The 18,356-nt window shown below is 43.6% G+C and overlaps 1 protein-coding gene across 1 annotated transcript in view; it reads left to right on the plus strand.

Moving 5' to 3' along the window:
• The first annotated feature begins 2,791 nt into the window (after positions 1–2,791).
• The window catches only part of CLDN10 (claudin 10), a 91,829-nt gene continuing 76,264 nt past the window's right edge, over positions 2,792–18,356 (plus strand). The window contains exon 1 of the mRNA XM_043891836.1: positions 2,792–3,243. Within this exon, the coding sequence (XP_043747771.1) occupies positions 3,030–3,243 (214 nt within the window). The 5' untranslated portion in view covers positions 2,792–3,029. The remainder of the gene's footprint in view (positions 3,244–18,356) is intronic.

The following is an 18,356-nucleotide window of genomic DNA, read 5'->3' on the forward strand; positions in this document are numbered from 1 at the left end:
CATGGCGCCATCTCGTGGCCAAACTAGACAACTGTCGGGGTCAATTTGACACTGTACTGTAGTTGGGCCACTTACTGAGGTGATGTGGCTTAAAGGGTAAATCGTCTGCCTGGTGGCTTAAAGGGTAAAGCATCTGCCTGCAATGCAGGAAGACCCGGGTTTGATCCCTGGGAAAGGAAATGGCAACCCACTCCAGTACTCTACCTGGGAAACCCCATAGATGGAGGAGCCTACATGGCCACAGTCCATGGGGTCACGAAGAGTCGGACACAACTGAGCGACGACATGACACTGAGGTGAAAATAGAGCTCTAGATTTTTTTTTCTCTTCTCTTCTTTACTTTTCTTTAGACAGTAAGTCACATATACTCAAAGAAATTCGTGTTCCTATCTTAATCATCTCCCGGCAGGAGCAAGAAATGCACGTGCAGATAGAAATGGAAAAGGGGAGTATATCACAGGAGCAAGAGGGGTTGCGAGGAGCATTTTACTATGAATGCAGTACTGATGCCTCTTTTTCCAGTGTGATTCAAAGGGAGAAGTACAAGTGTGCAGCCAAAAAAGAAAAAAAGGTAAGAACAAATTAAAAAGAAGAAAAAAGAGATTTCGTTGAAGGGAGGTGGAAATCTGTGAACTCTTCCAGGCTCATAAATTTTATTATATCATAAATACCTCCCTCCTAATTTGGTATGAAGATTATGACATAAGACATGTAGAGCACAGGGAAAAGTGCTAAATAAATGTCATCTATTGTTATTTTTATTCCCAGAAAGAGGAGGCTACTGAGAGCAGTGTGACAAACACTTTTGGTTTTTTGCTCAGATGGTCCAGATTTTAACACTGAATGTCCTGTTTGCTGTGGATCCACTCATCCCCAGGGACACAAATAGTTCCAGGTTTTCAGCTTTTATTGGAGTTGAGGAGGATGGAAGAAAGTGACTGAATGTCTATTTTCCACAATCAAACGATAATCTCCTGTCAGAAGCCCAGCAGTTCCTATTTCTACTTTATCTTCTCCTCACATTGCCACCTGCCTGCAAAAACGAAAGAAATTCTTGTCCTCGGAAACAAGTCAGCATATTGCACTGCAGAGGGCAGCCTGAAGCCAGACTTGGTGTTCTCTGCACCACTCAGCAGCTACCAGCAGAGGGCACACTCCTGCCCAGCTCACTGTACTCCCAGCTCCCCTCCCCTGACCCACCTAGAGTTTCTGCCTCCCAGGAAACCTTAGTCCATTCATTGCTCTTCCAAGCTAGGCTGTATTCATCCTTTTCCCTCTGCCTCCCTCCTCTCCCTCCTTCCTGCCTCTCTACCTTCCTGTCTTTCATTTCCATGAGTAAAGTTGCAATGAATGTGAGCTCACAATTACAAATCACAAAGCATCTGTTTTAACAAACCACCATGAGTAAGAGGGTCAAACTTTTAGAAGTTTTAGGGAAACTAAAACCAATCCAACCTGCAAAAACCACAGAAATGAGAATAATGAGATACAAAGAAGATAAGAGATATAATGAGATACAAATAAAATAAGCCTCTTTAGGGACTTCCTGGACGGCTCAGTGGTAAAGAATCCACTGCCAGGGCAGGAGACATTGGTTTGATCTCTGATCCAGGAAGATCCCACATGCCTCAGGACAACTAAGTCTGTGAACAACTACTGAGCCCGTGGTCTAGATCCTGGGAGCCACAACTTCTGACCCAGGGCTGAAGCTACTGAGCCCTCTCACCCGAGAGTCTGTGCTCTAAAACAAGAACAGCCACCGCAATGAGAAGCTCATGCACCAGAACTGGAGAGGGGCCCCCATTCACCCCAACAAGAGAAAAACCCATGCTGCAACAATGATTTAGCACAGCCTAAAATAAATAAAAATAAACGACAAACATCTCTAATACTAACAGATAAAACGTGGCTTCTGAATTTTGACTAAAGAACAAGAGGTTAGAAAAAAAGAAATAGGCAGATTTGATGAATAAAATGGAAATTCTAGAACTTTTTTTTAAGAGTTTTACATAGCCAAAGATAAATTTTTTAAAATCAGAACATATGTCTGAAAAAAAATTCCCAGAATGCAGCATGGAGCAATAAAGAGGTAAAAAATGTTAAAGGGAGTTTGAGATATAGAACAAAGTAAAAAATACATCTTATCAGAGTCACAGAAGGAGATAAAGGATAAGGGCAGAGGTGATTCCTAGAGAGAGGAAAGACTAATGGTTCTCCAGAACTGATGAAAGAGCATCAGCTTCAAGATCAGTAAATCCTAAAGATTTAAAAAAGAAAAATCCACACTTAGAAAACTAGTGAAACTGCCAAAACCAAAGAAACAATCTTAAAACCAGCCAAACACAGATTAATCTACACAGAAATGACAAATCAGGCTCTCAGTTTCTCAAAAACTACAGAAGCCAACTAAAAATGAGTTGTATCTTCAAAGTACTGATTCAAAACGATGGTATAACCCAGTAAAATTCATCTAATGAAATACTATATTCTGCTCTCAATTTATGAACTATAGCTACATTCTGGAACACAGATAAATTGCACATTTACAATGTGTGGGGGGAAAAAATAGGTTACAGAAGAAACCTACACAATGATTCCGTTTATGTAAGACTCAGAAACACACAAAACTAAGCAATGGGTCAAGTAAGCCTTCACTGTTACTGTATAATTTGTACTTTGTAATATCTGGTCATTCCATGGTTCGTTAAGCTTCAGACTAACAGAAAATTAAGCATTAACTACGGAGCTAGGGGGAAAAAAATCTGCGAACTCAAAACCTTTAGAATTGGTCTACAAAGTTTTAGTAAATACCCGTGTAGAAAGATCGTCTTTGGCTACTTCTAAAATGCCATCGGTAAATCAGACTGTATCCTAAATTCCGGTCCTTCCTCAGCCCATCCGAGCATGAAGTGCTGTAACCTACCCGCATTAACTCGGTGCAACGCTGGTCCACGCGGGTCGTGCCCGCTGCATGCCTAGACCACGGCTGCCATCTGTCTGGACAGTGTCCCCGGAGACGCCTGAGCGACATGTCCAGGGCTCAGATCTCGGCTCTGGTGTTCGGCGTCGGGGGCTTTGGCGCTCTCGTCGCGGCCACCGCGTCCAATGAGTGGAAAGTAACCACCAGAGCATCCTCGGTGATAACGGCCACTTGGGTTTACCAGGGGCTCTGGATGAACTGCGCAGGTAACGCGTTGGGTTCTTTCCACTGCCGACCGCACTTTACTATCTTCAAAGTAGAAGGTAAATATAATAGCTTTGTTTGGGGTGGAAGCAAAATGTCCCTTTTCCCTTCAAGGCGCTCAAGTGTCTGTGTACAGTCTGCTGTTAGCTGGGTGCTTAATCCAAGTGCCAAGATTTGCCTAAGACGGATGATGTGTGTGAGTGTTGGCTGAAAGAATTAAATCATGCCTTTTATATGGCAAAGGAAAATTAAGAATAACTTTATGGATATGGTGAAAGTCACTCAGTCGTGTCCCGTTTTTTGTGACCCCCATGGACCATACAGTCCATGAGATTCTCCAGGCCAGAATATTGGAGTGGGTAACTGTTCTCTTCTCCAGGGGATCTTCCCAACCCAGGGATCAAACTCAGGTCTCCTGCCTTGAAGGCGGATTCTCTACTGTCTGAGCCACCAGGAAAGCCAAACAGTTTTGTTAGAAATACCTAATGTGAATAATAGATGCCAAGGGAAGGGGCGAAGTGACTGATTTGTTTTAAAACTTGTTTCAATTTGCCTGTGTCATGGAGAACTCCATATATACACATATAGGACACACACGCCACCAGAAACCATATGTTATACTGTTTTGTTTTTTTGACCTCACCACCTGGCATGTGGAGATCTTAGTTCCCCATCCAGGGATCCAACTTTTGCCCCTGGCAGTAGAAGCAGAGTCTTAACCACTGGACCACCCGGGAAGTCCTGATCCTATGTTATCTGAAATCCCTGTATTTCCTGAGGCCATTCTAACATGAAATCCATACACACATGTGTATATATTCATATATATGTGTGTGTATAATATATATTCACAGTGATATGAACATATGAGAAGACATATAGTATTGAGAGAGTAAGAGTTTTTAGAGGGGTTTCCATATTTTTAAAGAACTATGTTCAGTGATAAAATAGCAGGACAAGAAATTTTTGAAAGTAGCTAAGGGAAATAAAATGCCCATGAAGTATTTGTCAGTAGGATTTATCAAAAATATGTACGTAGACGAGCTTTCAACTTTATGCGTATTAGAAACTATTGCAAGGGGTTCCTTGCAACATATTGCAAGTATATGTATCCTAAAGAGGGAAAAAATTTAAAGCTTTTTCAGTATAATCTACAAGAATATCAAATCATTATGTAGTACACCTGAAATTAATATGATATTTAAATCAACTATACTTCAAAGAAAGATATTTTCATACCTTGGAATACCTCCAGGGCAACAATTATTGGCTACGTGCTTGTATTATGGAATTACTATCTGCATCTGTTTTCTGCCTATTAGGTGTGTTTACAAATCAGTCACAAGTTGTGGGTTTATTATACTAAAAATTGCCCCCAGTAATTTATAATACATAGAGTTTTCACAATCAAATGGCAAAACTGAACCTTGACCCCAATAGAGAAAATGAAATAAAATTTTAACCAGGAAGTTACTAAAGCATAATATTTTAAGGGGTTTTTGTGTCAAGTATTCATGTCATTAGTCCACAATGTGTGCCAAGGGATAAAGAGAGGATATTTAGTTAAATCCAGGAGATTCTAATGACAATCAAGGGAGCAGTTCAAGCTTGGACACAGGCCTCCAAATAACATGGGCTTTCCTAAGCCCTCATTAGAGGAATCAATGCTCATCTCTCTTCAGTCCCGACTTCCAAACTTATCTTGGGATATTTCAAAATTGTTCCTTCTACTGTGGAAGGTTTCCCCAGGTGCAGGGAAAACTGTTAAAGGAGAGTGTTGTGGGGGACATGGTTGTCATTCCACAGACCTCTTGGCCCACTTCCACCTCGGGCAGCAAGTAGAAGATATCTCATGTGGGTAAGTGTATTTCTTTGTTCTTTCTGGGTTCGTTCTTTATATATATACATATATATATGTGTGTGTGTTCTGCTGCATTGTGCGTTAGTCGCTCCAGTCATGTCCGACACTTTGCGACCCCATGGACTGTAGCCCACCAGGCTCCTCTGTCCATGAGGATTCTCCAGGCAAGAATACTGGAGTGGGTAGCCGTTCCCTTCTCCAGCGGATCTTCCTGACCCAGGAATTGAACCAGGGTCTCCTGCATTGCAGATGGATTCTTTACCAGCTGAGCTGGTATATATTTATGGTCTTCTATCTTTCATTCTTTATTCCTTAATGAAACCTTGTTATTGTGAAAAATAGGCAATCAACCTTAGCCCCAAAGTGGGCTAAAGAACCATTGTTACCTTTTATAATGACTTCAACAGCTACTTCCCTAAATGTATCTTAGAAAATGTGGAGTTAGAAATTTTGTTTCTAAATATTGTTGATGGTGATCCAAACAATCTTCTACCCTTAAACTTCATCCTCTTGACTTTGCTTCTCAATAGAAATATAGTGTGTTCTGTTCTACATCTGCTGTGTATGCTGCACATGAGAGGTAATTTGGAAAACTGCTCACCGCCAATGCTTCAATTAGAATTTGTAAAATTCATTTAACACAATCTTTCTACTTTATTCATCCTGAATCAAAATCTTTATCAAAGATACAGGTTACTATTGAGATGTATGTTCAACATCAGGAACACTGATTCATATTCTCAAGAAAATGCACACACAAACTTAGATTTCCTCATTCACACAGTCATTGCTGACGATGCTGATTACTTTTCTTTTATTCTTATTTGAAAGCATAACAGTGAGGTGTTTGGAAAACTTTCTGTGCCAATAAGCTCTTAAATGTCACAATAATTTCAAATTGAGTTAAAAAACTCGAAAGCCAAAGAGGAATGAAAATGGTCATATCGTGTTTTAAAATAATAAATTGATTTAAGCCTATACTGTCAATTTGAGACAAATCTTAGGCCAGATTAAGCCTCCTCTAAGAAAGAAAAAAGAGAAAATCTTTTTAAGCTGCCAGATTTTTTTTTCCTTGCTCTTCACATAACTTCATTGTCAAACTCATACCTTCTTGTTGCTAACCCTCTTAGATGACCCAATATAGCTACAGATTTTTGGGAACGCATGTAGATTAATAATGATGACCTCCTTAAAAGATTGATGTAAACCAGCATATCTTTGGACAAGAGGCATTTCCAGTTGTGAAAAATATAAGCCCCCTTCTACTATAGTTATAAGGAATCAATTTTAGGAGATTACCATAGTTGTTCAGTCACTAAGTCGTGTCCAACTCTTTGTGACCCCATGAACTGCAGCACACCAGGCTTCCCTGTCCACCATCACCTGGAGTTTGCTCAAAGTCATGTCCTTTGTGTCGATGACACCATCCAACCATCTTATCCTCTGTCGCCCCCTTCTCCTCCTGAACGTGATCTTTCCTAGCGTTAGGGTCTTTTCCAACGAGTCAGATCCTCACATCGAGTGACCAGAGTATTGGAGCTTCTGCTTCAGGTCGTAGGAACACTTGTATTTCAGTCCTCACTGTGGCCTGAAAGCTTCTTGACTCAATTTCAAAGCACTGCATTGTCTTTAGATGCAATATCCACTCTAGGCTGTGTCTCTTGTTTTGTCGTGTTTGGTTTTTCTTACCTGTGAAATGGTGATGAAACGAGAGAACATAGACAAAGCGCCTTGTACAGTGCCTGGCAGAGAGTCGTGCACCATGAAGGGTGGCAATCATTCCTATGAATACAGATTTCGATGCCAGGAGAGCTCACATCTCAGTGGTAGGAAGGTGACCATTTCTTCTGCTCCATCTATTTGTTTCTAGCCAGGACGGTAGTAGCTGCTACCTGGGATCCAAAACCAAATAGGAGGCCTCTGATCCCTTGTCGCACACCCTATGTCATATTTATAACAAAGTGAAGGCTATTGTGTTCATTGGATTAAAGTTTATCCTACAGGTTAGGATTCACTGCACATCATTAGCCAGGACCTTCTTTGTGTCGAAGTCAGTTTCTCACCACCGACGTGGACCTGTTCCTTCTGTCAATCACATATTGCATCTGCTGAAGTGGGGAGAAAAGGCCCCCTTTGGGCTTCATGGTGGGAAATAGAGCCCCACCAGACCTAGGATGTGTTTGTATGCTCCTACCATTACCATGCCATGCTCAGCTGTGTCTGACTCTTTGCAACCCTATTCACTGTAGGCCACCAGGCTCCTCTGTCCATGGGATCTTCCAGGCAGGAATATTGGAGTGGGTTGTCATTTCCTTCTCCAAGGGATCTGCCCAACCCAGGGATGGAACCTGTGTCTCCTGAGCTTCTTGCATTCCAGGCAGATTCTTTACCTGCTGAGCCATTGGGAAAGCCTATTTGTATCCTGGGCAGTCAAAAATAGACAAAGTTTCCTCAAATATTCCTGGTTCTGAGCACTAGGAAAAACTTTGTGACAGACAGTTTAATTTACTGATTTGATTCACATTTGCATTTTACAAAGTGATTTCACATACATGATCATATTCATCCAAAAGATGTTACTCTGTAGTTCCCATTTTACAGAGTAACTGAGACTCACAGGAGAGCATATTTATAACTTTGTATGGTTGTCTATAGAATTTGGGGGGAAATGTCTAGGGTTTGTACCAGCCTAAAACCTGCATTGAAGTCCCAGCTCTGCCACTAATTTTTTGTGTGACACGCATGCACAAATAAGCTACTTAAATTCATTGTTTCCCTTTCTCACTGAGAAGATGATGATATTAGTTACATACCAAAATTTGTGGGAAGATCAAGAAAAAGAATCCTCTTTGTGTGTGTATGCTCAGTTGTGTCCAACCCTTTGCAGCCCCATAGACTGTAGCCCGCCAGACTCTTCCGTCCATGGAATTCTCCAGGCAAGAATACTGGAGAGGGTTGCCATTTCCTTCTCCAGGGGGTCTTCTCAACCCAGGGATTGAACCAATGTCTTTTACATCTCCTGCATTGGCATGTGAGTTATTTACCACTAGCGCCATCTGGGAAGCCCTATTGCATGAAATAGGCAAGTATGTATTTTTAAATGTGCCTGGAATTTGTTTTAATCAGGGATGGTAAGACACACAGACATGAAATGCCACTGAGGAGGAAGTTTTCATACTCACAGATCCCCAGAAGTAGGAGCCTGGTAACCCACACAGGGCCAGGCTAGGAAGCATTAGAGTCAGTCAAGAGGCTGAGGAGTGAGAGGAAAACATAGGCAAGATCTTTTATTGAGTTTTCTGGTACCCGCCCCGGGTTGATCACGATGGAGGAACATTGGCTTGACGTATGAAAGCTTGATCAAGGAGATTACTGGAGTGTGGGCTTTGGGTTAGCTGCTTTGTCTCTGAAAGCGGCACGTGTATTTTATCTCTAAGAATCCACTGGCCTTGGTATCCCCCTCTCCTACCTGCCACAGCCATGCCCTGGATGCCAGAGCACCGAGAATGCAAAAAGCAAGAAAATACAGGGGCTTTCCTGATGGTCCAGTGGTTGAGATTCTGCCTTGCCATGCAGGGGACGTGGGTTTGAGCTCTGATAAACAGCTAAGCCTGCCTGCATGCTCCGGCACTCGTGTGCCATAACTAGAGAGTCTGTGCATGGCAATGAAAGATGTACTAAGATCTCATGTGCTGCAGCTAAGACCCAACACAGCCTAATAAATAATTTAAAAAACAAGAAAATACAGTAAATACAGCATGGCTATGAAATCCTTTGGTGGTGTTTGCATAGATAGGTCAGGAAGGCAAGTGCTTTGCCATCCCCCCTCCCCTTTATGGCTTCTCATGCTTATCTGATTATCAGTCTTTATTTTCTTGTGGTGAATATTTTGTGTAGAAAAGGTTCAGGTGTATTTCTTGCCAGGTCCAGTGCTCCTCTGTTGCTCATTGCCCATCTGACCCCAAGTGTGGCCAGCTGGCGCCGGTGAGTCTCTTCTGCTCTGATTCCCTGACTCACCCACAGACTAATTCGCATCCTCAAGGAGATGAACTCAAAGGGCATCTGAGCAAAGAGCATGCTGGGACTGGTAGCTTTAGAACCCACCGCTGTTATGCATTTTTAGACATTTGCAGAGCACTTCAGAAAGCAGTAATGCTCTTGAATAAAGCCAGTGCTGGGGTCCAGCCTCAGCAGGATCCAGGGGTACCCTCAGGATGAACGGCGTCGGCGAGAGAGAGACAGAGACAGAGAGAGAGAGACCAGACTGGGGGTATGAGGCAGAGTCTGGCAAATCTTTATTTTTTACCATAGCTTTTATATTCTAAGTTAGTACATTTTTAAGGGGAAGATAGTTTAATATTACATCAGATTATCCTTCATGAAACCAGGGTGTTTTCTGCATACTTCTTTGTGAGAGTCTTGTACATTATCTTCTGGCCTTGGGGCCTATTGACATTTTATGACCTAGGTGAATGCAAAGCTGTTTTCCATAATCTATTCTTTGTTGAACACAAAGGTCAGTCCTTTTGCAGAAGTTATCAGTTAAATTTATGTAAAAGGTTTACCACACAAAGACTCTGCAGCTCGGGTGAGGCAGCCCCTGTTTATCATTCCTAGTTAAAATTAACAATTCTAAACTCTTATTTTTCTAAATCTTTAACTCTAACCACTTTTAGAATAAATTTTTATGTTCTCTAATAGGGCTTCCTCACCCCCGAAGGGCTCTGTGCCTATTAGGGCCTTTATGTGATCAGGTTCTTTATGCTGTTCATGATTAAGGTGTTGTGAGCAGTCATGTGCATTAGTACGCATTTGCCAAGCAGGCTAGAATGCCAGCAAAGGAGTCTAAATTGAAACACTCCTTTCATCCAGGATAATCTTATAGGATACCGCCGTCCAGGGGACATATTGATTAAAGTTCTAAGTTGATTCTGTTTGGAAAGAGATCAGGGAAGGCCTTCTACCTGTGTCACAGAAAAGGGAGTAGTCTAATACAGCAAGCATCAGAAAGACAGAGATCATCTTTAAGGTGAGCGCCGGGGCAGCTTTTCGAAATCCCTGAGGTCCTGATCTGTCTTGCTTGTCAGGTCTTCTCCTCATGACCTTGTCATGGGTGGGATCTCGTGTGCTGGCTCCGGGCAAGCCAGGATAATTGAGCAGACTTCCAGGAGACAACTGGTCTACAATTAACCTTGGACCAAATTTTTTTACACATTACAGGAAAAAACTGATGACCAAAATTAACAGTTTGGCAAATGGCCATGGCATCATATTACAACTACAAAAGGAATCCTCTGAGTAGTTAATTTGCTTATTCGCTAATGAGCTCCTTCCCATTCATTAGATTCCCAGGGCAGCATATGGAGACAAAGTGAGGACAGGACACAGGCCTATCTATCCCCTGCAGATATACTGCTTAGAGATTATCATTTAGCAAGCGATTAGCCCAGGACGGTAAGTGCTGTCTGGGGTTAAGTTCAGGGCATAGGCAGACTTCCCAGAAAAGCTATTGCTTGAACTGACTTGAAAGATGGGTAGAAGTTGGCCCAGAGAAAGGAAGGGAGGGCATTTCAGGTCAGGGGAATTATCCAGCTCTACAATTTATTAACTGTGTGACTCCAGGCAAAAATGCTTAAAGTATGAGCTCTCCTGTCTGTAAAATGGAAGTAATATTATACTACTATTTAATTAATTAAATATAATTAATATTATTATTAATTAGTAATATTATCTACTTTAGAGGGCCGTGGTGAGAAGGAAGTGAATTGATTTGTGCAGAGAACTCAGAGTAGGGCCTGAAGCATCTACAAGCAAAGACCTCAAGGCAGGAGGAGCCAAATGCATCAGGGACCAGCAAGCACATCGGAAAGGCTGACACGTAGACATGCAGGAGAAGGTTCAGATGGGGTGCAGGTGCAGAGAGAAGGGAACTTGTGAAGAGACCTTTAAGCTTCATTAGGGGATTTAAACTTTGTCTTAGAGGAGCTGGAAAACCACTGAAACATTCTGAGCAGAGAATTTCTGAAGGGACTTGCATTTCAGAAAGATCCTGCAGTATTTCATGTGAGAACCTGAACCAAGAGGGCAGCATTGGGAACCAACAAGGAGGGTGCTTAGAGGTAGAGCTCATAAGACCAACTAACTTGGTGACTCATGAGGGATGAAGGGGTCATGGATGCACTGAGGTTCCTGCCCAGAGGCTTGTTGGCAGCTGAAGAAGAAGCTGGCTACAGAGCAGGTCCCAAACTTAAGTTCCATCCCTTCTCCCAGAACAGTGTTTTCCAGTACATACCAAGATCTCAAGCAATCAGATCCTCAACGTAATGTCTGGCTTTAAACATCAATTGGATAGAATGAAAGATAATAGTTGACTGAACTGAATTTTAAAAAATTGTGCTTTTTAGATGTTTAATAAAGAACAACAGAAAAAGGTGGCAGCCATAAGGATTAATGCAATCTGAAGTGCCATTAATAGCATAAGAATGTTCAAGTTAGAAGACATATTCTCCCCATATGCTCCCCATATTCTGCAGTCAAATTGCATAGGGCTGACTTGGGCACCATACTTTAAGGAACACAAATACAAACCATATTCATTGATTTGAGAGGAAAGTAACCAGGAGGATGGAAGGTCTTGAAATAAATTCACATGAGCAATTGTTTCACCTGGAAAAAGGAAAAAAAATATATGCTGGGTGCAGGAGGGACTGAGGAATGGGAAGAAGATGAGTAGGACCGATGGGTAGATGATACTAGGGAATCAGATTCACAGGAGCTATGGAGAAATTTCTGAGTTCCCCAATGATGGAACAGGCTGTCCCACAAAGAACTGGTTAGAAGTATCCAGAGGAGGCTGCTATTGGTCCTCTGTTAAAAGGCGGTAGAAATAATTCCTGCACTGGCTGGAAATACAGACTGTGTGCATCCTCAGTCACTCAGTCATGTGCAGCTCTTTGCGACCCTATGGACTGTAGCCCGCAAGACTCCTCTGTCCATGGGATTCTCCAGGCAAGAATACTAGAGTGGGTTGCCATCTCCTCCTCCAGGGGATCTTCCCAACCCAGGGATTGAACCTGGGTCTCCTGCATTGCCAGGTGGATTCTTTACCACTGAGCCACTTAGGAAGCCCAGAAAGACAGACTAGGTAATCCCTCAGGTCAATTCCAGTTTGAGATCTGAGATTCTGTGACATCTAAGTAGAAAGAGAATATTTAAACATCAGTATTTCTGATTTGCGTATTGACTTATTTTTGGACAACTCATGAGCTCCATGCTGATTACTTTGGAACAAAATAATAAAAAGACCTGTCTGCCCTGGAAATTGTTCACAGTCCAGAAGGGAACATGAATTAAGGTAGTAAATGTTATAGTAATGTTATTATATTTAAATCAATATATTAAGGTATGTTAGAATTGATATAATAATCATGCAATTCTCTATCTTGAACTGATAACTTCAAAGGTCCTAAGCAAGCCCTAGGGGTGTGCCCCCTAACCCTTGCAGAGAAAGGAAGGACTCTTGCTAAATCCAGGCATAGAGTAAGACCTAGTGGCTGGGGGGAGGGGCAGATATAAGAGCACAAGTCTTGCCTTTAACTGGATTTCTTTGAATCAATATTTTTGCTTTATATGAACCAAACATAGTCCATGACTATAACAGCCAAAGCAGTCACCTTGTTGGGAGACGCATTTTCTGCAGAACACAAATGTGACTCTCAGTCAGCGCAGGAAAATGAAGGCTATTTTCTCCCTGTCTGACCACAGGAGATGCTCTCATTCATTTACCAACAAACCTCCAGCCAGTCATGTCTGGGGGGTTTCACCTGCTCTGTAGGACTCTTACAAATGTCCCCAGGGAAGCTGAGTCTCTACGGTGGGCGTCAGGACCCTCCTCAGTCCTGCACCCTCGCTATGTGCTCTTTCCACTATGATCAGCCTTCCACTTTCTGGAACAAAACAATAAAACCTCTCTCCTGTTGAAACCTGAACCTCAGACATCACATTTTGCTCTGCCAACTGATGTCTGGGCTCCAGACAGTACATCTGACTCATGACTGTCCCACCCACGAATTGCAAGCTGCCAGGCCACTCAGTCCTGACCCAATGCCAGCTCTCAACTCTGAGCTCCAGTCCCAGCTCGCTGGACTGCCTGCTGGTTTGCCCAGCGGATTCTCCTGCCCCAGGTTCTATTTCCTTACCAGAACAGGCTTCTCTCCTACCCTCTACCTTGGGAAGGACTATTCTCCAAGGTGTGCGAATGTGGGTGGGAAGGAGTGAAGCAGGAATCACTTCCACGGTCCAGTTAACAAAGGGAATGCAGTGGGTGATGGTCTAAGTAGGAGATGGAGCCATAAAGAGAAGCCAACAGATGCTATTTAGAGAATTATCTAGAATTGATTTATCTCATCTGGGAAAATACCCATGTTATCCTAACTCACGGCATCTGGTCCCATCACTTCATGGCAACTAGATGGGGAAACAATGGAAAAAGTGACAGACTTTATTTTGGGGGGCTCCAAAATCACTGCAGATGGTGACTGTAGCCACGAAATTAAAAGATGCTTGCTTCTTGGAAGAAAAGCTATGACCAACCTAGACAGCATATTAGAAAGCAGAGACATTGCTTTACCAACCAAGGTCCATCTAGTCAAAGCTATGGTTTTTCCAGTAGTTATGTATGGATGTGAGAGTTGGACTACAAAAAAAGCTGAGCAATGAAGAATGGATGCTTTTGTGTTTCTTTTTTTTTTTTTTCATGGATGCTTTTGAACTGTGGTGTTGGAGAAAACTCTTGAGAGTCCCTTGGACTGCAAAGAGATCCAACCAGTCCATCCTAAAGGAGATCAGTCCTGGGTGTTCACTGGAAGGATTGATGTTGAAGCTGAAACTCCAATACTTTGGCCACCTCGTGCGAAGAACTGACTCATTGGAAGACGCTGATGCTGGGAAAGATTGAAGGCAGGAGGAGAAGGGGATGACAGAGGATGAGGTGATTGGATGGCATCACCAACTCAATGGACATGAGTTTGAGTAAGCTCCATGAGTTGGTGATGGACAGGGAAGCCTGGCATGCTGCAGTCCATGGGGTCACAAAGAGTTGGACATGACTGAGCAACTGAACTGAACTGAACTATCCTAACTCCCTCTATTTCAGATTCAAGTCAGTACTGGAAGGGTTAGGAGACCATAGCGCCCTCCCCAGGGAACTTCTATTCCAATGCTGTCCTGTAAGGGCACCCAAAGGTTCTTAGGGAGCAGTAACTACCCTCTGCTTTATAGGGCTCTTTCTGCTTCTGCTTCCTGCTCCATTAGTCTCTCGGGAGTGCTAGGGGTGGGGAGACTGTCATTGCCCAGGGTGGTGAGCCATCCAGCCTGTGCTCCAGTTACTCTAGAATCATAAGACAGACTCACACCAGAGTGCTCACACTATGTGGGCACAGGCATGCCCACAGACACAGCTGGTTCCACAGCTAACTACATGTCCATACAAACTCTCACCATGCAAACACTTCTACACATCACACACACACTCGCAACTCACCATGTAGACATCTCACCTATATCCCACACCACAGTCAGCAGAGTCAAAAGACAGACTTAGAGACCAAGATTTTCACAGACAGAAATGTGGAACCAATGAATAGACATGACTGATCACCATTCATCCAGGCCATAGCAACAAATAATTCACGTAGATCTGGGGTCAGCACAGAAAAGCCATATTCCTGCCTTATCCTCAGATGCCTTCCTAGGCCTGGGCAGTGCCTAGAAATAACCTTTTATAACATCACCGTCATCTTTTACCAGGTCCTACTTTAAATCATTTGATCTCCTTCCAGGCCTTCCAGCTTCCTAAGTATTCCCTTGGGGGAATTTGGTGTCTGGCAGATTGTAAATACACCATGACCATCAGTTTCCTTCCTTCTTCCTTCCAGAGAGCAGAACCTGAAACCTGACTTCCTGTTCAAATCCTAGGTTTACCATTATCAGCTGTGTGACTTTGGTCTAGTTACTTAACCTCTCGTGTTTCAGTTTCTTTTCCTGTAAAATGAGGATGATAATATCTCCCTTATGAAAAAATTAAATGAGCTAACAAATGAGTTTACTATTATTGTGGTGGTTGTTTTCTCAAACCAACAAATTAAGCCTTTAAGACTATTTTGAATCCTGATTTGGTCATCTCCCTGTTTAATATCAGGCTTCCCTGGTGGCTCAGCTGGTAGAGAATCTGCCTGCAGTGCAGAAGACCTGGGTTCGATCCCTGGGTTGGGAAGATCCCTTGGAGACAGAAACAGCTACCCACTCCAGCATTCTGGCCTGGAGAATTCCACGGACTGTATAGTCCATGGGGGTCCCAAAGAGTCAGACACGACTGAGCGGCTTTCACTTTCACAGTTTAATATCATATAAAAGCTTCCTGCATACTCCATGTGGTCTCTGTGGAGCTCCTCCTCTAGAGGTAAAGACATCTTCCACCCAGTTCCACACTCACCCCTGGATTTCCAAATCCAAGAGGATGCAGCATACTTTCTCCTCGTTTTTCCCAAACTGCTGATCGCACACCTTAGTGGTGGTGGTTTAGTCGCTAAGTCATGTCCGACTCTTGTGACCCCATGGAATACAGCCCACGAGGGTCCTCTGAGCCCCCACCTTGTCAAATGCCAAACCCTGCAGAATCTGCCTGCCACCCTCCCGTTGCCCCTGCAGGAAGGTCTGCTTGTCTGGGGCTCAGCCTGTGGTTCACCTGAGCTCAGCCTCCCCGCTCGCCCGCTGCACTAGATTGAGAAAGACTTTCTGCTCTTCGACTTGCCATCCGGTGCTGCCAGTTCATGCTTGCAAAACAGAGCTTCTTCCAGTTTAATTCTGAGAGCTTCTTGCCTTACTAACAGCTCTAAAACTACCTCTTTAGTTATCTATTCTAGAATCGATCTGGGGTTTGCTATCAAGCACACCAATGGCCATTTCTGAAATGTACCCTTTTGAAATTTGGGGCATTTCCTTGACCTTTGCCCTTATCCCTGATCATTGCCTTCATTCTAAGATCATACCTGGTCATTTCATCCAGATATTAACATTATGAAAAATCTCAGACACCATTCACAATGTCTCCTCAGGGCCATAGAAAACAGCTTGTATTTGAAAGGCATAGCTGAGAAATCAGAAAGTGATTTTATATTAAAAAAAAAAACAGCTCTGATTATTCTGATTATTCGAGCATACTCTCTGAGAACTTTCTATCCTCTGAGTGGTTGTAGGCTGAGTCCTTCTCTTGGTAATTAGTGACTCTGAGATATGGATGTGGCTGTTGGTCTTGACCACAAATCATCCAGCCATGTGTGAACACTGTCAGCAGAAAAAAGAGCTTCCCAGCTCCTCATCTGCTGGATTCTGAAGAGGGGCTGGACTGTGAGGCCCTTTCTGTGAGGGTTACTTTCTGCAGGTTACAAGCAACTGGGTAAAAGGGGCAGGGTAAACATAAATGCCTTTAACTGCAAGCAGACCAAATAACAAGCCATCACCTCCTCGAGATAGCCCGGTACCACTCGGGTTAACTGTGTTACAAAACATGTTTGAGGACGATTTCTCTAGAAACAGTGGTTCTTTCACAGGTCTTACTTTAACTCAAATGGTTGAGATGAGGAGGGGAAATCAGTAAGCTATTTCCTTCCTGAATTTTTTCTTGTCAGGATTTTCTCATTACTCTGTTGCCTGGCCACATGCCACCCCTACAACTGAACTGTGCTTTCTTAGCTTCTTAAAAAACATTTATAGCTATCTTTAGTAACTTAATTGAGAGGTCTTCTCTTCCTGTTTACAAATCTTGATTCTTCCCTTAATCAGCATGCAATTTTTTTTTTATTTTTTAATCTTTATCTTATACTTTTTTTCTTATGTGTAAAAGTTACATTCTACACTACACCAGCCTATGGGAACAAATGCTAAATCTTCACATTTCTGCCCCCAGTTCAAATGGAATCCAGGCAAAACTCCAGACTTTTCCAGGGACTGCTGCCCTAAATATCTCCGAGCTCCCTGGTAATGCCTACGATGATCTCGTCTCCTGCTTGCTCTTGTCTCGGGGGAGAACGTGGATTCTCCTCAGCAGGGCTCAAGTCCCATGACCACCACCACTGCTCCACCTCAGACGCCATCAGCCTTTCCTCTATGTGAACACACTTTGCTTTCGATGCAACAAGGCTTCTAGAAAAGACCCCTAGGCATATGTCTCCCAATGACATCACCGCACACAAGCTCCTCCCACCTAGAAATCCAGTGCCCTCATTTCTCGTCAAGGTCACATTCCACCACTGCTGGCCTCTGTGTCCACCTGGGTCCTTCCCCCTCCCTCCCTATGTCAACCACAGAGAGGCTTGTCCCAGGGCCCCAAGACGGTGACACTTTCAGCTCACCTATGGGCAGGTGTTTCCCACAGAGACACCACAGCCAGGATGGCCGAGGCAGGACAGGTTTTAGTGTTGGTGCCACATGGGACCAAGACCTCGTCCTCCTCTCCAACGATTTAAAGAAGGCTGGTGCTGAGCCCACAGCACTGTTCAGGCTCTTCCCCCTCTCTCCCCGCCCTTTTTTGGGGTTGATGACCGGGTGAGAAGGGAAGTATTGTCCTTTCTACACTCTGGCCTCATCTTAGCGGCTCAGGGGAGATGATAGCAGAGTGGGTGGTGTGTGAGAGGAGGGAAGGATGGGAGGGGGCCTGAAAATGATGTCAGGGTCCTAGTGCACTTCAGAAAGCTTGACCCCCATGAAAATTTGTCAACATGAATAGATATTGAGGACACACTCCATAGGACATGTCATAGTTACATGTAATGCGAAAGGACATTTGGGGGCCTAATTCCATTCCCCCACATCACAATAAAGTTTGAATTCCAAGCCTTTAAATCCAGTTGAAGAAAAAATTCCCCTTTACAGAAATCCCTAGCTGGTGGACTTTTTCCTGCCAGTGGGCCTAGGCCATTCTGTCTCCAGGTTGTTCTGTGCTGACCAGTCCCTGGAGCCACAGAAGGAGATGAACATTCCTGTGTCTAGAGGCGTTGATAGTTCCTGAGCTCACCGTGTCTTCTCACCGTGGTTCTCAGAGGCTGAATCTCATCCTGGGTTCCAGAAAACACAGCACACTGACAACCTCAGGCAGGCAGCAGCCCCCTTGTGACTGGTCCCTTCTTCCCCCAGGGACCAGTGGGACAAGCAAATCCAAGGACCTCCCAAAAAATGGTTCCCCCAAGTTCTTCTGCCTCTAGCCTCCACTGGTCCTCATCGCCTCCATGAAGCCCATGACAGCATCCCCGTCTC

Source organism: Cervus elaphus, chromosome 30, assembly GCF_910594005.1.
Source record: "Cervus elaphus chromosome 30, mCerEla1.1, whole genome shotgun sequence".
Classification (NCBI taxonomy): domain Eukaryota; kingdom Metazoa; phylum Chordata; class Mammalia; order Artiodactyla; family Cervidae; genus Cervus; species Cervus elaphus.